Source organism: Dreissena polymorpha, chromosome 2, assembly GCF_020536995.1.
Source record: "Dreissena polymorpha isolate Duluth1 chromosome 2, UMN_Dpol_1.0, whole genome shotgun sequence".
In the NCBI taxonomy this organism is placed as follows: Eukaryota; Metazoa; Mollusca; class Bivalvia; order Myida; family Dreissenidae; genus Dreissena; species Dreissena polymorpha.
Window position 1 is genome coordinate 102,116,702 of NC_068356.1, and position 20,910 is coordinate 102,137,611.

A 20,910-nucleotide genomic window follows, 5' to 3' on the forward strand; every position below is an offset into this window, starting at 1 on the left:
ACATTTTTACATCTTTTGACTACACAATTTAAATAACAAAGAAAAATGTTTTTAAACGTCAAATGACGTTGTACATGATTACGTCATAAATGGCGTTATTTCAAATGGCGCCAAAAAATGTAAAAATTCGCCAAAAATGAACTGACGTTAAACACTTACATATTTTGTCCTAATCTTATGTTAAACGTGTGCTTTATATATTTAATAAATTGATATTTTACAATAAAACAATCATCATCATATGTAATTATAATCGACCTAAACTTATTATCATTAATTAAATAGGGTAAACTTATTTAATGACTTTAATTATTTCAATCCATATCTATGTAAAATATTATAATGATATTTGATTAAATAATCATATATACTTGCTATTCTATATAACATATACACATTATGGATAAGATACATTGCATAAAGTACTATTATTTTTACATGCATTTAGGTTGATGATTAATATTAAATGTTTTTCACATATATTTTTTACAAGATAGTTTCCCGTAGCAGGACATCAAGTTGATTTTTTGTATTAAGTCCATTTGGCGATTGTGTTTGAAACTTCTTTATGAATTCCAGTTTTTTAATAAGTCTGTAATAATGGGAACTGTCTCTTATCTGTGTTAACACTGATACACCCATATCCTGCACTCTGTGGCCAGCACCATTGAAATGTTCTGAGATCGGTTTATCTCTTCGTAGCCGCACGTTAGCTCGTGTTCTTTGGCACGTTCCTTTAATGATCTGCTTGTTTCTCCGACGTATACCATCTTTTGGCATTTAATACAAAATATACCGTACACCAAGTTATAAATGTTACAGTTCTGTTTTATTGCTTCGTTTGGAATTTCGCTTTTTGGGTTGTTATGAAAACCTCTTTTCAACATTTTACAGACTATACAATTAGTCTTACACGATTGTGTTAAAGGAGTATAATAAGAGAGTTATAATTATTTAATATCCCTTTGGAAAATTCAACTGAGCTAAAACAATATTGTACTGAAAGAAGAGACAGACAAAATATCATACTATTTATCTGCGTAGAGTTGACAACAGATATACACACAGTGACAATAAAAAATGGAATAACTCCACTAATTCAGCATTTTTTATGTTCATCAACGTCTTGCTTGATGAAGTACACATTCATGCATACACTTACAAATCCTCCATTTATGTCCATGGCATTGTTTAATTGTCCCTACTTGAGGAATGGAACTGGTAAAGGTAGATAAATTGGTGAAACAAGTTGAACTGTATAATAAGCATTAAAAAACACACTATCATGGTTTTATATAATAAACAAGGGACAAAATTGTCACAAAACCAGGTTTTCATTGTGAAAAAAAAATCTGATAAAGGGAGAAAACTCGAACTGAACTTTTGAAATGACCAAAAAAAATTAACCCCCTTTGTAAGTTTTTTTTTTTTTTTTAAATCTATTTTTAGTCGTGGCGACCTTGACATTGGAGATATTGACGTGATTCTTTCGTGGGACACACCGTCCCATGATGGTGAACAAATGTGCCAAATGATTTTAAAATCTCACAATGAATGACATAGTTATGGCCAGGACAAGCTCATTTATGGCCATTTTTGACCTTTGAACTCAAAGTGTGACCTTGACCTTGGAGATATCGACGTAATTATTTCGCGCGACACACCGTCCAATGATGGTGAACAAATGTGCCAAATGATTTTAAAATCTGACGATGAACGACATAGTTATGGCTCGGACAAGCTCATTTATGGCCATTTTTGACCTTTGAACTCAAAGTGTGACCTTGACCTTGGAGATATCGACGTAATTATTTCGCGCGACACACCGTCCAATGATGGTGAACAAATGTGCCAAATGATTTTAAAATCTAACAATGAACGACATAGTTATGGCCCGGACAAGCTTATTCCGCCAGCCCGCCAGCCCGCCAGCCAGCCCGCCCGCCCGCATTCGCCAATCTAATAACCAGTTTTTTCCTTCGGAAAACCTGGTTAATAACAATATACAAACTGTTATGTTGTTTGGTGAACAGTTAAAATAGGTACTGTACACAATGTCAATCTTTTCTGCATGTTTGTGTTGTTTTACATTTCTTGTTAGTTCAAAGTTTAGGAATTGTCACACTTTAATTTGGGATAAAATATAAAAATTTCCAAGCATTGGGAACGTTTCACATCCATATACCAAAATAACACAAAGTAATAAAAACTGCATATAAGTGAAATAGTGTGTCGTTTGTCAACTTTTATGAACAAACATAGAATATCCCTTTTTGGGGGTATGAACATGATTAATATTGACTTGCTATATGTTAAAATCATTAGCAGAATGCTGCCTAAAAATGAGAACATCAAATGTTAGTAACACAGCTTTTTCTGTTTAATTGGAATTTACAAAATCATAGCTGATAAACAGGACCAAATTTTTGATGACACAGAACACAGACACAAAACTAGATCGAAAAGAAAAAAGGCAATATAATTGAATGACCGTTAAAATGGAGAATACATGAGTCTCACTCTGTGAAGACGGGGCTTAATGCATGTGCGTAAAGTGTCCCCTCAGATAAGACTGTGCAGTCCACACAGGCTAATCAGGGACAACACTTTCTGCCTACACTGTGCAGTCCACACAGGCTAATCAGGGACAACACTTTCTGCCTACACTGGGTTTTTGCTAAGAAGACAATTCCTTTATATGAAAAATACAATACAAGTGTAAAACCTTGTTCCTGATTAATCTTTGCAGACTGCACAGGCTAATCTGGGATGACCCTTTATGCGCATGCAATACGACCTATTTTCACAGATTAAGGCTCACAGGATATTCTATAAACTAGTCTTGGCTATTCTTTCTTGCTGACTGACACATTGTTTTTCAACATCTTTACTTCGGGCTGATACAAGTCCATGCAAAGAACGCCGTTTTCATCGAAGAAACTTGCAACCGACTTGGTTATCTGACTTGAACGCGTCTTCTTGGAAGCAGTGTCTGTATACGTCATCGACAGCGTGTACTGGTCATCATATCTGAAAGCAGAATCATTGAATCTCGTTATAGGAAAACAAGACATAATACATGTCTGTTAAGTTTCACCCCAGATTAACCTATGAAGTTCGGACTGCACAGGCTAATCAGGGATGACACTTTACGCACTTGCATTAAGACCATTTAAAAAAAATGAGACTCAATTGTATGACTTCCAGTTTTCTGTGATTTTCAAGGGGATACATGAGAGGAAAAAAAGATCTATTAAATATGTTATAATGCAAAAATAACAACTGCTTTCCCATTTTTCATACTGGTTTAAAATGTAATTGTTGGTTTACAAGTGCCTGTATATATTGTCACACATTGTTATTTGTTTTGGTGACTTTATAGATACTTACTGGAATTTTCATGATCTTTTGAAATATTCATAGTGTTTAAGATAATAAGTTTCAAGTTTGCGACAATTATAATCAAATAATTAAGAATACAATTTCTGTTCTCTAATGTTCAGCATATCTTTTCTCATACAGGGTACTAAAATATTCACATGAATTTAAATTACATGGTGAAAAGCCGGAAAACATTCTTTTGCAAAGCAAGACTCTAGTATTAACTGGTTTGCATGGTCATCACTAATAAAATCAGGATCATTTAAGAATCGCGACTCAATGTGTCAAAATAGGAATCAAGGTATTCTTCATGGCCTATCTACGGGTCCAGTAAACGGACTCATCCCCAAACCAAAATTGTACAAAACATATCCCAATATGAAAAAAAAATAACTTTTTAAATTGGAATTTTCTTTTCTTTATTTTTCTTTAGAAAGTAGTGTCTAATGATTATTGTATCTCAATTTTATTCAAATTACATCTAACAAAAATTAAAACTATAATTTATATGATTTTGTTTTTCAAATTTGAAATATTATAAAGTTATAATAAATTAATTTTGTTTTTCAAATTTGAAATATTATAAAGTTATAATAAATTAATTTTTCCTAAAACAGTGGACTTTCGCGCGAAAAATCCAAATCCCATAATTGCATTTTTTTCCAAAATGTCCAGGAAAAGGCCTGGAATCAAATAAAAGTTTTTACAGGAGTATTGGACAAAAGTGTGTGACTGGACTTGGTTACAACTTTGTACAAGCGTGTTATATTGGACTATATGAGCCTTGTTCTGAGATAACTGGGCATAATGCATGTGCTTAAAGTGTAAACCCAGATTAGCCTGTGAAGTCCACACAGGCTAATTAGGGCCGACACTTTCTGCTTTTATGGAATATTCCTATTACTGAAGTCTTTTCTTAACTAAAATCTTGTCTAGGTTTTAATTGTCGTCCCTTATTTACCTATACAAACTGCACACGCTTCTCTGGGACGACATTTTATGTACATGCATTGGGCCCAGTTGTCCCAGAACAAGGTATATTTATTTTCCGTACTTTCTGAGGGTTGAGGCGAGTTCCCATCGGTTGTCAGGGTCGACCTTTGCCTTGTCCTTTTCAAGGGCGACAAGGAAAATACCCTTTTCCTTGTATGTCATGTACAACGTGAGCACTCCCATCAGGAAGAAGTAGCTTCGAGGTGTCAAGGAAGTTAGGAAACAGTTTTAATATGTTTTAAAAGCCAATATTGAGATGTAATACCCACAGTTTTTTCCCTCCAATTTTCAACTTAAATAGTTGGTGCACGTTATACATTAATACAATTCTATACTGGATGCTAACTTGCAGAAATTCGTCACTTAATTGTAAATAAACTTACTAGACACCATGTTGTTTTAGTCTTTATTACAAAATAGATAATAATTGAAATTGCCACTAATGGTAAGGCTAGAAGCATCAATTATCCAAAACTATAATTAACACACCCCAGGGTCCTATTCACTAAACAATTCTTAGACTTAAGTCTAAGAATAAAGAATATTCTTTGAATTGGAATATTCAAATACTACTTTAATTCCTTGGTTAAACTTGTCATTAACCACCTCAATCTACATTATTCTGCATGAAGAACAATGTCTTTATGGCAAAATCACCAGTAACTGTTGTAGACTGTATACATTCAAATACTGAGCAAATTTTTTTTTTTTTTGGGGGGGGGGGGGGGGGGTCAATGTCTATTCTTTATTCTTCAGTCAAAGAAAAATGTGTTGTTGAATACGGGCCCGGGATATTAGGCCTATAGTGAATGTACACTTGGGGGGACATTATTGAGGTTGACACTGTGAGGAGGTGCTGTTGCTGTATTTAGCTTTTGTCTAAAAAACAAACAAGAGGGCCTGAAAGGCCCAAAGTTGCTCACCTGAGATAATAAGATATTATTGGGACAAATCTTATGACCAAGTTTCATGAAGATCGGAAAATAAATGTGGCCTCTACAGTGTTAATAAGGTTTTATTATAGCCATATAAGGAAAAATGCCCTGCCCCTTGGCAGCCATGTTTTTCAACCAACCGGCATCATTTTTGATTTCGTCCAAGATATTATCGGGATGAATCTTCTGACCAACATTTATGAAGATCGGACAGTAAATGTGGCCTCTAGAGTGTTAACAAGATTTTACTATAGCCATATAAGGAAAAATGCCCCGCCCCTTGGAAGCCATGTTTTTCAAGCAAACATACTTATTTTGGATCTCATCCAAGATATCATTGAGACCAATCTTCTTACCAAATTTCAAGAAGATTGGACAATAAATGTGGCCTCTAGAGTGTTAACAAGGTTTTACAATAGCCATATAAGGAAAAATGCCCCGCCCCTGTTGGCAATGTTTTTAAAGCAACCAAAACCATTTTCAAACTCATCCAAGGTATCATTGGGAAAAATCTTTTGACCAAGTTTCATGATGATCGGAAAATAAATGTGACCTCTAGAGTGTTAACAAGGTTTTACTATAGCCATATATGGAAAAATGCACCACCCCCGTGGTGGCCATGTTTTTTCAACCATCTGGCATCATTTTTTAACTCGTCCAATATATTATTGGGATGAATCTTCTGACTGAGTTTCATTAAGATTGGACTATAAATGTGGCCTCTAAAGTGTTAACAAGATTTTACTATAAATATATATAGCCATATAAGGAAAAATGCCCCGCCCCTTGGCAGCAATGTTTTTCAAGCAAACGTAACCATTTTCGAACTTATCCAACATATCAATAAGACAAATCTTCTGACCATATTTCATGAAGATTGGACAATAAAAAATGTGGCCTCTAGAGTGTTAACAAGGTTTTACTATAGCCATATATGGAAAAATGCACCGCCCCCGTGGTGGCCATGTTTTTTCAACCAACTGGCATCATTTTTTAACTCGTCCAATATATTATTGGGATGAATCTTCAGCCCGAGTTTCATTAAGATTGGACTATAAATGTGGCCTCTAAAGTGTTAACAAGATTTTACTATAAATATATATAGCGGCGTAAGCCAAATAAGGAAAAATGCCCCGCCCCTTGGCAGCAATGTTTTTCAAGCAAACATTACCATTTTCGAACTTATCCAACATATCAATAAGACAAATCTTCTGACCATATTTCATGAAGATTGGACAATAAAAAATGTGGTCTCTAGAGTGTTAACAAGGTTTTACTGTAGCCATATATGGAAAAATGCCCCGCCCCCTGCCGGCCATGTTTTTGAACCAACCAGCATCATTTTCGAACTCGTCGAAGATATTATTGGGATGAATCTTCTAACCAAGTTTCATGAAGATTGGACAATAAATGTGGCCTCTATAGTGTTAACAAGATTTTACAAAAGCCATATATAGCCATATAAGGACAAATGCCACGCCCCTTGGCAGCCATGTTTTTCAAGCAAAGGTTACCATTTTTGAACTCATCCAAGATATTATTAAGACAAATCTTCTGAGCAAGTTTCATGAAGATCGGAAAATAAATGTGGCCTCTAGAGTGTTAACAAGGTTAGCCATATATGGAAAAATGCCCCGCCCCCTGGCGGCCATGTTTTTGAACCAACCGGCATCATTTTCAAACTCGACCAAGATATTATTGGGATGAATCTTCTGACCAAGTTTCATGAAGATCAGACAATAAATGTGGCCTCTAGAGTGTTAACAAGATTTTACTATAGCCATATATAGCCTTTTAAGGAAAAATGCTCCACCCCTTGGCAACCATGTTTTTCAAGCAAACATGACCATTTTTGAGCTCATCCAAGATATCATTGAGACCAATCTTCTGACCACATTTCATGAAGATTGGACAATAAATGAGGCCTCTAGAGAGTTAACAAGGCAAATGTTGACGCCGCACAACGGACAATGCACAAAGGACACCGCACGACAGACAAAAGGCGATCACAAAAGCTCATCATGAGCACGTTGTGCTCAGGTGAGCTAAAAAAAAGGAAATTATTTCAAATACTGGCTACATAAAAAAGGTGCAATGCCAATACAAGAAGCTACTGCAATTTGTGCACTTTTGCCATATTGACAAATGAGAAATGATAGCCAGAGGAAACCTGGAAAAAATCTCTAAAGGATACGACAAGACACACATGATGAGGACAGGGCGAGATTCAGGAAATGGTCTAAGGTAGTCCCAGATGAGCGCAAACATTGCAAACCCCACGGCGATCGTGCATATGAGCAGACGTCCATCAGTCAGGGCATGGCTCTCTGTGAACCCATATGTCTCTAGCATCACCTGAGATTAGAAAGAGAATATGGGCCTCAATCTGGAAAAATGGGTTAAATGCATGTGCATAAAGTGTCCTCCTAATTTAGCCTGTGCAGTGCGTTGCACAGGCTTATCCAGGAACTAACTTTCTGCCTAAACTGGATTATTGTTTAGAGGAGACTTTAATTAAATCAAAAATCCTCAAAAGTGAAGTGTCGTCTCTGATTACCCAGTAGCCTGTGCGGACTGTCTTTAAATAAACACAAAAATCAATAAAAGCAGAAAGTGTTGTCCCTTATTAGCCTATGCAGACTGCACGGGGATGACACTTTATGCATGATGCACTAAGCCCCCTTTTCGCAGAGTACTGCTCATACATGTTTGAATGATAATAATAATTTAATGGGTCTAGGGTGCGCTAAGGGAAACAAGTGAAGTTTTTAAACAATAACAAGCAAAAAGATTGCTAAAGGGTGTACATCTGTTAAAAAAATATTTTAAAACTAATCATGTTATTTTCCCGTAAAAACAGACCTCTACCCAGATTACAAGATTTTTGCAAACCTTTGCTATTAAATTTTGTGTTTCCACACCCGAAACCACAAAAAGGTAATTTCTCCCAAATGCAAGACAAAGATGTTATTAAAAAGCCCCTGCCTTGTAGAAAACCATGGACACAGGGTCATTACCTTCTTGGCCCCATCGTCAAGGGCATTTTTGAGGGCAGCTGTGTCCCACTTGTCGATCTTCACTGGCTTTTCCTCTATGGTCTTGTACTGCAAAACATGTGACAGGGATTGCAAAATGAACAACAAGACCGCCTAGCGGGTGCAGGCCGCTAATCTATTTTTCTTTTTAAAGGTGAAGGGACCTATCTCAATACTTCAATTAACAAGAGCTGTGTTTGTGAAACACAATGCCCCTTGCTGCGCTTTGAAGCCATATATTTTACCTTTGACCTTGAAGGATGACCTTGACCTTTCACCACTTAAAATGTGCAGCTCCATGAGATACACATGCATGCCAAATATCAAGTTGCTATCTGCCATTAGATGATCTTTCAAAAATAAGAAATAAAAATAGGGGGGATTCTGGGTAGGGGTATGGGGGATGGTTTGGGTGGAGTCTATTGTGGTAAGTTAGGTAAGTGTTGTTTTGTCAAAGTATGAATCAAATCTGATCATAAATAAAGAAGTTATGGCAATTTTAGCAAAATTTAACACTTTGACCTTGAGAGTCAAGGTCATTCAAAGGTCAAGGTCAAATTCAACTTGCCAGATACAGTACCCTCAAAATAGTAAGAAAGTATTTGAAAATTGAAAGCAATAACCTAAATTGATACTTTAGATGTAAAGTGGATCTAAACACAAAATTTAACCAAATATTCAAAGTTACGAAGTCAAAAAAGGGCCATAATTCTGTCAAAATGCCAGTCAGAGTTACATAACTTTGCCTGCACAGTCCCCTTATGATAGTTCGTAAGTGTTGCAAGTATGAAAGCAATCGCTTTGATACTTTAGGAATAAAAAGGACCTAAACACAAAACTTAACAAAATTTTCAATTTTCTAAGTATAAAAAGGGCACATAATTCAGTCAAAATGCCAGCCAGAGTTATCTCACTTTACCTGCCCAGGCCCCTCATGATAGTCAGTAAGTGTGCCATGTTTGAATGCAATAGCTTTGATACTATATGAGAAAAGTGTACCGAAACACAAAACTTAATCGAACGCCGACACAGATGCCAACGCTCAGGTGAAGACAATAGCTCATTTTTTTATACAAAAAATTGATAAGCTAAAAATGTGTCCAATGTCAATGTGAAGATTTTTGAAGTTTTCTAAACGGCAATATAAACCTTCTTGCCCATTGGCGGGCATGTTTTTTAAACCAACAAAATAATATAAGGACTTTGTTAAATGGTTCACCAAGTTTAAAAAGCCTTTCTATTAGTTTCTTACAATGCAATTTTGTTTAAGATTCCAATGAGGCAAAAAATCAGGAATACTGCCATGCCCCACTAGCTGCAGTGTTTTGAAGCAATATGAAGTGTTACATTTGTACTTGTAGTAATTTACTGTTTTAAAATCTGATGTTCAATTTTCCAGTTTAGCTTACATTGGCTTGCATCAACACCAAAACAGTTCCGATAATTTTGGTTAAATTACGCATGGATCATTACAATTCACAATGGTGTTTCGAAGAAAAAGGTTGACATTGCATAGTGCTGACGTTGGAGGGTGGATTATTGACACTGACTCACCACAATTGCTGTAAAAACCGTTACGCACTTATTGCTAAAAGCTCTGGTAATAAAACCAATTGCTTCCTTATTAATATGAACTCTGGGCCTCTTAAAGTATAGTGCCACACTGAGGGCTATTCTAACTCCTCAAAGGGCTCCCCCTGGCTTAAATGTTTGTTTACAATACAGTAGCCAAGTTTAGCTGTAGAGCATCGACAGCGATTGTTTTAATCGTTCCTTCTTAAAAACCCGTACAATGTACTTTCCCAACAGAGAAAAAACAACCAAATTCCCATTTGCCGTTCGAAAAACTCCCAAAAGGAAGGAAAATGTTGTCAATTTTCGTTAATATAGTTTCAAATTAATAAGAACAATCTTGTCAAAACTAATTTATATATGGTATTAATTTACCCAATTGGACTAATTTCTGAACACAAAATTCAAACCGTTGCCAAGATCTTTTAACAAAAATGTTCATAAAGATAGATATACCTGGGTATAATTACAAACTTTGATAACAAATCACTGCGGGGAATCACGTGATCACAAAAGTACATCGTACGCACAAAATGGCGGAAAAAGCTCTCACTTAATGACGAAAATCAAGGTACATGTATTCTCATATTTTATAATATCTAAATTAATGATAACTATGCGCAAAGTACCCGCTTAGTCTCCTAATGTACTCTGGTAATTGTCGTTTTCCTTAGATTTCTGTAGTTTTCTCAAACATAAAGACACAATAAACAATAAAAATTGTACATCGTCTGAACATACTTTATTTTGACGTGTTTGCTATTCAAGATGACAAACAAACAAATAAATACAACAGTTTTTGCTTTCTAACATGCTTAAAATATTTCGTACAATGTTTTCCACATTGTTTAAGCTTTTTTTAGATCTATGGCGAGTAATTTGGAAAATAGCACATCGTCTGAATGTTTTTTGTTTCACCTATCGATCATGGAGTTTTACGACCAGATTATTGTCATAAAACCTTGCATAGAATGCCATGAGGGCCATGGACCATTACAAATGCATTGTTGGGTAGACTACCATGTATACCGGTAATATGTTTTTAATAACATTTTTATATACCATTTCAGATAAGAGATTGTAAATAAGTGAAGTTGTATTTTATTTACAGCATAGAAAGGAGAGTACAACACAATACAAGTATTGCACATTTATTAATTGGTTTTATTTCAATACATAATAATTGACAAACAAACATAACATACATGTCTCTTAATTTTCGGACACTCGTACTTTTTGAATATTTTTTCGTTTCTAAATTTTCGGACACCCCAAAAAATTATTATTTTTAAGTGTCCGAAAAATTAGAAAATTACGGTAGTCACCATAGATTGCAAGAATTTTCCTTGATCCAGCATGTCTAAATATGTTTCATGATGTTATCCAATTTTACGGCAATTACAGGACGATAAAACTTGAACATATGCACAACTTCACAAAGAACAATCCCTGCAACAAGTTTTTTCTACAGACAGACAGATGTATGAACAGACAAGGGACATCATGGTATCCCAATAGGTCATCATTAGTATGCTGTGTTAAGGTCAGTTTAAATATACACTAAAAAAATATTTATTTTTTTAATTTTAGTTTTTTTTGTAAAATAAGTAATTAAATGCTATACAACATTTCACATGTTCATCTACAGTATTAAATGATATAAATATAAAGTAACTAGAAATTAATAATTGTAAGAATATTTTAAATATATACTTCAATTATCAATGTAATTGCTTTAAAACTGCCATGGCAGAATATGCCCTGATCGCCATGCAATCAATGACATATTAAACATTGCAGCTACATGTATATTGTATGGATCAGGAGGAACTAAACAAAATCATGAGTGATATGAAGTGTATGTGGATTGCCATAAGCTGTGTATACTGTTCTACAGACCAATCTACACCCTTCCACATGTGATACATGTATCAATAAGGAACATGCTAAATAATTGAACAAACCTTTCCGTTATCTGAATCTTCCTACAAAATAAAGGATAAGTGTGTAATATCGTATTTGAAAAACACAAAAAAATATCATTTTTGATCAGTTGGAAACTTTCAAGTGATATATGTTCATGCAGAGAAACCAACCAAGAGGGCAATGATGGACCTTGCCTGACCGCTCACCTTTGTTCAACGACTTGACCTGGTAATTTAGTTTTTGACCCCGATTAAAACATGGCCTTCATTTTATCAAGATAAAACATTTTGACCAAGTTTCATAATAATTGAGTCATAAATGTGTCTGTCCTCAAGAAAGGTAACAAATTTATTTTAAGATTTGACCTCATGACCTATTTTTTGGACACAACCCAGATTCAAACTAGGACTAGAAATTGTCAAGATTATCATTTTGACCAAGTTTCATCAAGATTGAGTAATCATTTTAGCCGTGTGAGTGGAAACAAATGTTTTTAGAAGATTTGACCTACTTTTTGGATGCACTTGCCCCAGATGCAAACTCAGCGTAGTTAGTGTAAAGATAAACATTCTGACCAAGTTAATAAAGATTAAGTCATGCATGTGGCCTCTAGAGAGGTAAAAAGATTTTTCTAAGATATAACCAGTTGACCTTGCATTTGGACGCATATAACCCAGATTAAAACTCGATCTAGATAGTATTAAGATAAACATTCTGACAAGTTTCATAAAAATTGAATCATAAATGTGGCCTCAAGAGTTTTTTTCTAACATCTGACCAGATGACTCCGATTTTGAACGCATGCGACCCAGATTGATCTTGGCATAGACATGTTAACTAGCCCTTGAGTTGCAGTTGAAGTACTATATTTCTAAACCTTTTAGACTCAGGGGCAAGTTACCGCATTGTTCAGATAAACATAATGACCAAGTTTAATCAAGATTGGATACAAAAATGTGTAGTCTTGTGGTAAAAAGCTAAAGTTTATGATATACCGTACTATGCCGGACACAGGATGATCAAAATGGCTCATCTTGAGCACATTCTGCTCAGGAGAGCTAACAGTAACAAAAATGAACACAGAGCCAGAGAAAGATTGGAACTGGTGATTTCACAACAAGCCATCAACAACACAATAATAATTGATGTGTGTCAACAAATTGTGTTGTAAATCGACTTGCAATACATATTTTAATGGAGTGCATGAACTTATAGTACAGACAGGTTTTATGTTAATTGCCAATTCTCAGATCAAAATTTAAAGTATTATTTTTTATTTAATCAGATTCTAGATGAATTGACAAGACAAAAGAAATAAAGCTTTAGAAAATTTTTACTTTTGTTAAAGATTATTTTCATCAAATTTATTAAATTACGATAGAATTATGTTATTGTTAGCCGCAGTCATTCTCCAATCACTATCCAAATAGTTTAATCCGAAAAGCTATGCACTCCATGATGCAGAACAGTCTTGAATGCTAACTAGAGTTATCAAAAACAATTATTGAACAAATCTCTGCACAGCTTTTGTATACTTATTTAAATATTTTTCTCCGCAAACAATTTTATAATATCAATATTAAAGGACAAATTATTTTACCTTCCCCATATTGCAGATTGTGTAAGGAAACACACGTCAGCAAGTTTGCTCCCCTTGAATTAACTCTTCACGAAGAAGAGAAGCGCCAAATGTAAACATACAAACAATGAAAATAATGTGAACTACAATAAACCTTTAACAATATTTCATTGGGTATGTTAAAAAGGAACGGTTGTCGGCTCTTTCGGCCCCAAATTCTTCGGAACCGTTTTTTTCAGGCTCATTCGGCCCCAATTTCATGCTCATTCGGCCCAAGTACCAGGCTTTTTCGGCCCCATTTTTAATTTGAATAAATCGTTGAAAACACGTTTGTCGATACTCTTTAAAACTATAGAATATTGTTTATTACAGTATTATATTATCTTTATTGAAGATTACAGTCAAGTACCATTACCGGATCATTACCCATAGCGGATCACTTTGATGTTCGCTTATCGCCATAAATAGTTGAAATTTTTAGACCATATTTTGCACACAGCATCTTCAAATCAAGGACTGTTCTATAAAACGCATTGATTGAGTCGTATCTGTAGCTACTCTTTGTCAGACATTTGCTGACATGTATATACGACTTTGTTGACTTCCGTCTCGTTTCCAAATCGAGGTTGAAAATTTTTCGCGGCCACATGCTATAACTCTGTTGGAAAGTAAGAACTTAACGCATTAATTTAAAGGCCATTTAGAAGTCCTTTTGCCTGCAAAATGATTTATGATACCTATGAACACAATAATTGCACTTTTATACGTTTGTGCAATAATTCAGTTAAGAACTGCTAAACAAAAACCTATAGAATTTATAGGTCTTTGTGCTAAATTACCGACAAAAAATCAACAATTGAACATATCAAACAAATACTCATCATTTACACCTTTAATCGAACGCAATATTTAAAAAACACAATATATTAATTTTAAACACCTTTATTCAATTATAATCAAAATATTGTCACCAAACGGACCGCTAGCTAATCTAACATCTGGTGCAATCAATTAAGTTTTAAAGAAAATGTGTAATAAAATACAGGGCCGAATAAGCCTGGTCGATTTGGGGCCGAATAAGCTTGGGGCCGAAAAAGCCTGAAATTTCGGACTGGGCCGAAAAAGCTTGGGGCAGAAAGAGCCTGCTACCATTCCCATTGCCGTCAGAAAAATTCCCAAAAGGAAGGAATAATCCGAACATGTTGTCTATTTTCTAAAGTGCATATCTGCAAGTAAACAAATAAAACGAGCACTGAAACTGAACACTCCAAGCTAAAATGTATGAAGAATAATAATTGAAGGGTTTGTGCAATTTACAGTTTTACACCTAGCAATTAAAAAACCCATTATTCTCGGTCTGAAGATTTCACTACATGAATTTTCCAAATTTCAGGGTTTTGTGCGTCAAGGCAGTTCATTGGACTCCTTCAAAATAATCTTTAAAATATAAAAAACTGCCTTGGTTAACTGTTTGTACTGCCAAACTTTTGCGCATACGGATAATATGCCACTCATCATTCTGCTTGGCAGTGATTCATTTTGAAAACTACATTAATGAGTCCCTGGGACTGGCATATTTTGAATCAGTGGGTCCAAACTGAAAACAATGGGTCCCAGATTGTGTATTTGTAAATTCGTTACAAATAATCTACTTAACATGATACGCCTTAGCCAGGGGCTCTTTTATGCAATTTAACAGCTAAAAAAAGAAATAGGTTTATAGCAAGTCAAATCTTTATTTGTTTTACTTTAAATAACAAACAGTGAAACATATATCATCTTAAACAGAGAACTTTTAACTTATTTAACAATTTGGACTGACTAGAGTTTTAATAAATTGGAGGACTAGTGTTAATAATTTTTTGGTCAAAATTATCCCTTTCAAACAGTGTGACAAAAGACAATATCTTCTTTGGTCAAAAGGTTTAAACCTTCAATAAATATTTAGTGTAACAACACTCATTCTGTATTTAAGGTGTATTGCCTTCTCGCCTTGTTTTTTCTTCAAACAGGGAGAGCTTTTTCCATAAATTCATCCCTGACAAAATTGCACAACTTAACTCTCATAAGTTTGTCTTAGTTTCCTACAGTTAAACTGTTCCTGAATTTGGTCAAGACCTTATTCTGTACATAAAAACCCCTCTCACATCCTGCAGTATGAACTGCAGAAGTGTGTGTTGTGATATGTACTTACATTCTACGTTACATAGGACGGAATGCTATACGATCTGCATCACTATTATGTATGTTCCGTATACAAATAAAAGATGCTACCGGTATTTATTTCAGAACTTGCTCATTTTTAATTGTCACTTTAGAAAAAACAACAATATTCAATTAATCCAGAAAATTATAATAACATCGCTTTACAATATAACTGCTCACAACAGACGAACACAAAATGTGTTTTCCGCCGTTTATTCTTCACATTGAACCACATGTTTTACATTGAGGCTGCGTTATCGATAAATATCTACACACTGAACTTTTAATAAAATGCCGTAACTGATTGGATAATTGATATATTTCAACCCATCAAAATACGCGTATTACATTCTGAATGTAGTAATGTTACTTCCGTTCTACTTTTCAAAACAGTGTTAACATGTGTTTCGCTTATCTCCACGAATCAAACTCCGTATCATGCACAACTTTGACGATGTTGAAAATCGGACTTTTTAAACAATGCGTCCCGAGTACGCATATGTTTGAGAATGATGCGTCCCCAGAAAATAACGTGCGTCTGGCACGCGGGACGCACATCAAAATGAATCACTGGCTTGGACACACGGATAGAAACTAAAAAATCAGAAATTATTAATTTTGGTTCCCGTTTGCAGTCCAATCTCTTGCATGCCAGTTACAATACATTCAGTGAGAGCATAGAACGACAACTCTGCTTGGATATTGATCGGAGTCTGTACATGTAGTAATAGAGTAAACTCTAGAACCCCGAATCAAACCGATCGTTGCTGTTTTTTCTCTCTGATAGTTTCGCTAAAGTAAACTATCTTTCCCCACAGTCTATATCACTATAAAAATCAACAAAATACCCGTAATGCAGATCAAAATTTTTTCTGGTTAAGACAAAAAGCATGTAAGAATAAAGAGTCAAGTATGTCTATGAAATTGACTTCAATCAACCTTATACATTGTAACAAACCCAATACCTGTGTCCATTGACATCAATTTGAAGGTTTTTTGCGGCCAAACCTTTCAAAACAAAAACTAAAAAAAACTTATCAAACTGTAAGTGGAAATTTCAATTGATAATTTAAGGAGGTTACTGAGAAAGTTGCTGTAGTATGATTTGTTGATTAGACACAAGATCTATCTTGCAGAGGATTCCAGAGATAGTCAATGTGTAAATTAGCATTATTTCAGATTTGGAATACTCAGCGTTGTCAATTGCAAAAACTTGCAAATTTCCATTAACCGTTGACATGTTTGAAACTTGGATTAATATCATAATTCTGCAAGCACACTATATATCATGTAAGTTGTTTAAATTTTTGCATAAGGGATATATTTATGATCTGTTTGTGTTAATTTATGCCAGGAAATAGTTTATGTGGCTCAAATAACTGATAAAAGTGTTGCCTGGATTCCAGGCGGGGAGTTTATATGAAAAAAAACGTTACCAGTTGAAACTCCCAGAGGTCCATAGTTGGGAGTTTGATTATTGCAACTTGAGTGCTGAGACATGGGGGAGACTTGGGGTCCTCACATAATGCAGCCTCAGGCATGCAAGGACCTCATACTCATTATGCCCCCCTTCAAAGAAGAGGGGGTATATTGCTTTGCTCATGTCGGTCTGTTGGTCGGTCTGTTGGTCGGTCTGTCCGTCCACCAGGTGGTTGTCATACGATAACGCTTGGGTTAGGATCATGAAACTTCATAGGTACATTGATCATGACTCGCAGATGACCCCTATTGATTTTGAGGTTACTAGGTCAAAGTTCAAGGTCACGGTGACTCGAAATAGTAAAGTGGTTTTTTGAATGATAATTCAAGAGTGCATACGCGGCCAACAGGGCACACTCTGAACAATATTACTGAAGCAACTGGTCTGTAATCCTAAATCTATAATTATCAGTCCAATGAAACATCATCCTTTTAGTAAAATACAGTGGATCAGTAAAAATATTATCAGAATATGAGATTTTTTGTATATTTAGTATATTAAATATTGTGTTAATGTTTAATTTTGTTGATTAATATAAATATAAGCAGGACAGGGGAGGTAATACACTACAGGGGAAACAAATGCAGTAAGTTTAAATTTATTGTTAGAGATTTGCCTCCCTTGTAATATATTTAAATTGTACCAAATGTAAGGCTAACTGCATTTTTGTAATGCATACTACTACTACTACTACTACTACTACTACTACTACTACTACTACTACTACTACTACTACTATTGCTACTGCTGCTGCTGCTACTGCTACTACTACTACTACTACTTCTACTACTACTACTACTACTACTACTACTACCACTACTACTACTACTACTACTACTACTACTACTACTACTACTACTACTACTTCTACTGCTACTACTACTACTACTACTATTCTACTACTACTACTACTACTACTACTACTACTACTACTACTACTACTACTACTACTACTACTACTACTACTACTACTACTACTACTACTACTACTACTACTACTACTACCACTGCTACTACTACTACTACTACTACTACTACTACTTCTACTACTGCTCTACTACTACTACTACTACTGCTATACTACTACTACTACTACTACTTCTACTACTACTACTACTACTACTTCTACTACTACTACTACTACTACTACTACTACTACTACTACTACTACTACTACTACTTCTACTACTACTACTACTACTACTACTACTACTACTACTATTTCTTCTGCTACCACCACCACCACCTACTACTACTACTACTCTATTACTACTACTACTACTACTACTACTACTACTACTACTACTACTACTACTACTACTACTACTACTACTACTACTACTACTACTACTACTACTACTACTACTACTACTACTTCTACTACTACTCTACTACTACTACTACTGCTACTACTACTACTACTACTACTACTACTACTACAACTACTACTGCTACTACTGCTACTATTTCTTCTGCTACCACCACCACCACCACCACCACCATTCACAGTGACAAAAAACGTATTCACACAATGGCTGCTACTACAACTTATAGCCCATATAGGGGGGCATGCATGTTTTACAAACAGCACTTGTTGAAATACACATACCTAACATTATGTTGTGGAGGCATCAGTGAATGGGACACAATTCTATTTTTATCACAAAAATCTTTGAAGGGAGTATAAAGGATCTTAATACTTTCCAAACATATAACATATTTGTATCGTTAAATAAAAAAGAAGAAATTAAAGTTAAGAAGAAGGTACCAGCATATCAAAGAGTTTTATTTAATTGCATTTTTATGCCCCTTTTCGAAGATAAGGTGGCATATAGTGATCAGACTGTCCGTCTGTCTGTCCGTCTGTCTGTCTTTTCGTCACACTTTGCGTTAAGGTTTCGAAAAATACTCATAACTTCTATGTCCCTTGAGATATAACTTTCATATTTGGTATGCATGTGTATATGGACAAGGCCTTTCCATACGCACACAAATTTTTACCCCTGTGACCTTGAACTTAGGGTCCGCGTTTAGGTTTCAAAAATCTGCGTTTAGGTTTCGAAAAATGCGTATAACCTCTATGTCCCTTGAGATATAACCTTCATATTTGGTATGCATGTGTATATGGACAAGGCCTTTCCATACGCACAATTTTTTTTACCCCTGTGACCTTGAACTTAGAGTCCGCGTTTAGGTTTCGAAATCTGCGTTTAGGTTTTGAAAAATGCTCATAACTTCTATGTCCCTTGAGATATAACCTTCATATTTGGTATGCATGTGTAAATGGACAAGGCCTTTCCATACGCACAAAAATTTGTACCCCTGTGACCTTGATCTTGAACTTAGGGTCCGTGTTTAGGTTTCGAAATCTGCGTTTAGGTTTCGAAAAATGCCCATAACTTCTTTGTCCCTTGAGATATAACCTTCATATTTGGTATGCATGTGTATATGGACAAGGCCTTTCCATACGCACAACAAATTTTACCCCTGTGACCTTGACGTTAGTGTCCACGTTAAGGTTTTGAAATCTGCGTTTAGGTTTTGAAAAATGCTCATAACTTCTATGTCCCTTGAGATATAACCTTCATATTTGGTATGCATGTGTATAGGGACAAGACCTTTCCATGCGCACACAAATTGTGACCCATGTGACCTTGACCTTGAGCTTAGGGTCCGCATTTAGGTTTCGAAATCTGTGTTTAGGTTTCGAAAAAAGCTCATAACTTCTATCAAGCGTTTATAGAGGGCATAAGTCATTCTATGGTGACAGCTCTTGTTTTCTTTTGAACAGCTGAATATGCATTTAGGTACACAAAGCATGTACACTATTGAGAAATTCCTCTATTTTGTGCAGGATCGTTCTTATGAAAGCATATACACATTATTCTGGGTTCTCCAACAAAAAAATGTAAAACTTGTAAACATGTTACATGTAGTATCAACGTATACTTGGATGTTTTGAATTTTATTTTTAAGTGAACCGCAATTAATTTATGTACTATTATATATATATGATAGTACATATATATTTATGCCCCCCTTCGAAGAAGAGGGGGTATATTGCTTTGCTCATGTTGGTCTGTCGGTCCGTCCACCAGGTGGTTGTCAGACGATTACTCAAGAACGCTTGGGCCTAGGATCATGAAACTTCATAGGTACATTGATCATGACTCGCAGATGACCCCTATTGATTTTGAGGTCACTAGGTCAAAGGTCAAGGTCACAGTGACCAGAAATAGTAAAATGGTTTTTGAATGATAACTCAAGAACGCATATGCCTAGGATCATGAAACTTCATGGGTAGATTGATCATGACTTGCAGACGACCCCTATTGATTTTGAGGTCACAAGGTCAAAGGTCAAGGTCACGGTGACCCGAAATAGTAAAATGATATTCGGATGATAACTCAAGAACGCTTTTGCCTAGGAACATGAAACTTCATAGGTACATTGATCGTGACCCGCAGATGACCCCTATTAATTTTCAGGTCACTAGGTCAAAGGTCAAGGTCACAGTGACAAAAATCGTATTCACACAATGGCTGCCACTACAACGGACAGCCCATATGGGGGGCATGCATGTTTTACAAACAGCCCTTGTTTATTTAACATTCCTCGTTTCTATGATTGTATTCATGCCTTATAATTGAGAAAATAGTATTTTGACATTTATTTTGTATATTATATTAGCGTCAAGGATTTTGGAGCACTTTGATCTGTATTGGAGTCTGAATGTCTCAGTTGTTTTGACACTTCACCTTAGATTTTTTGAGTTTTTCAGTCTTTGTTTGAGCTCTGCTCTGG

The 20,910-nt window shown here is 35.3% G+C and overlaps 2 protein-coding genes across 6 annotated transcripts in view; one reads left to right on the plus strand and one right to left on the minus strand.

Annotated features, from left to right (window-relative positions):
* Positions 1-1,018: 1,018 nt before the first annotated feature.
* Positions 1,019-13,502, minus strand: LOC127868314 (signal peptidase complex subunit 2-like). 3 transcript variants are annotated; one of them, XR_008044072.1, is made up of 7 exons: positions 13,443-13,496; positions 11,881-11,901; positions 8,327-8,413; positions 7,504-7,664; positions 4,436-4,570; positions 1,764-3,030; positions 1,019-1,601 (listed from the first exon to the last, which is right to left on the minus strand). XR_008044072.1 is itself a non-coding variant. In XM_052409964.1 (6 exons), exons 1-6 carry the CDS (start codon positions 13,449-13,451, stop codon positions 2,847-2,849), a joined length of 597 nt encoding a protein of 198 aa, XP_052265924.1. In that variant the 5' UTR covers positions 13,452-13,496; the 3' UTR covers positions 1,019-2,846. The 3 variants fall into 3 exon arrangements, 2 of the variants coding, with proteins under 2 accessions (XP_052265924.1, XP_052265925.1); XM_052409964.1 differs by having other exon boundaries at positions 1,019-3,030; XM_052409965.1 differs by lacking the exon at positions 11,881-11,901 and having other exon boundaries at positions 1,019-3,030; positions 13,443-13,502.
* A 5-nt stretch (positions 13,503-13,507) lies between these two features.
* LOC127868312 (serine/threonine-protein kinase Chk1-like) overlaps positions 13,508-20,910 on the plus strand; it is a 34,342-nt gene continuing 26,939 nt past the window's right edge. Inside the window, exons 1-2 of one of the 3 annotated variants that reach the window (XM_052409961.1) lie at positions 13,525-13,595; positions 14,641-14,723. The gene's annotated coding sequence lies outside the window, so the exon portion shown is untranslated. Of the gene's footprint in view, positions 13,596-14,568; positions 14,724-20,910 lie in introns of those variants that run through there. The other 2 variants (XM_052409960.1, XM_052409959.1) reach the window with 2 other exon arrangements.

Bases quoted from the DNA above. Each gene is read 5' to 3' on its own strand.
- LOC127868314 (XM_052409964.1), bottom strand. The intron at 7,665-8,326 runs GTAATGACCCTG...TTCTAATCTCAG, and splicing joins TTGACGATGGGGCCAAGAAG to GTGATGCTAGAGACATATGG. The intron at 4,571-7,503 runs GTATCCTTTAGA...GACACCTCGAAG, and splicing joins CTCATCATGTGTGTCTTGTC to CTACTTCTTCCTGATGGGAG.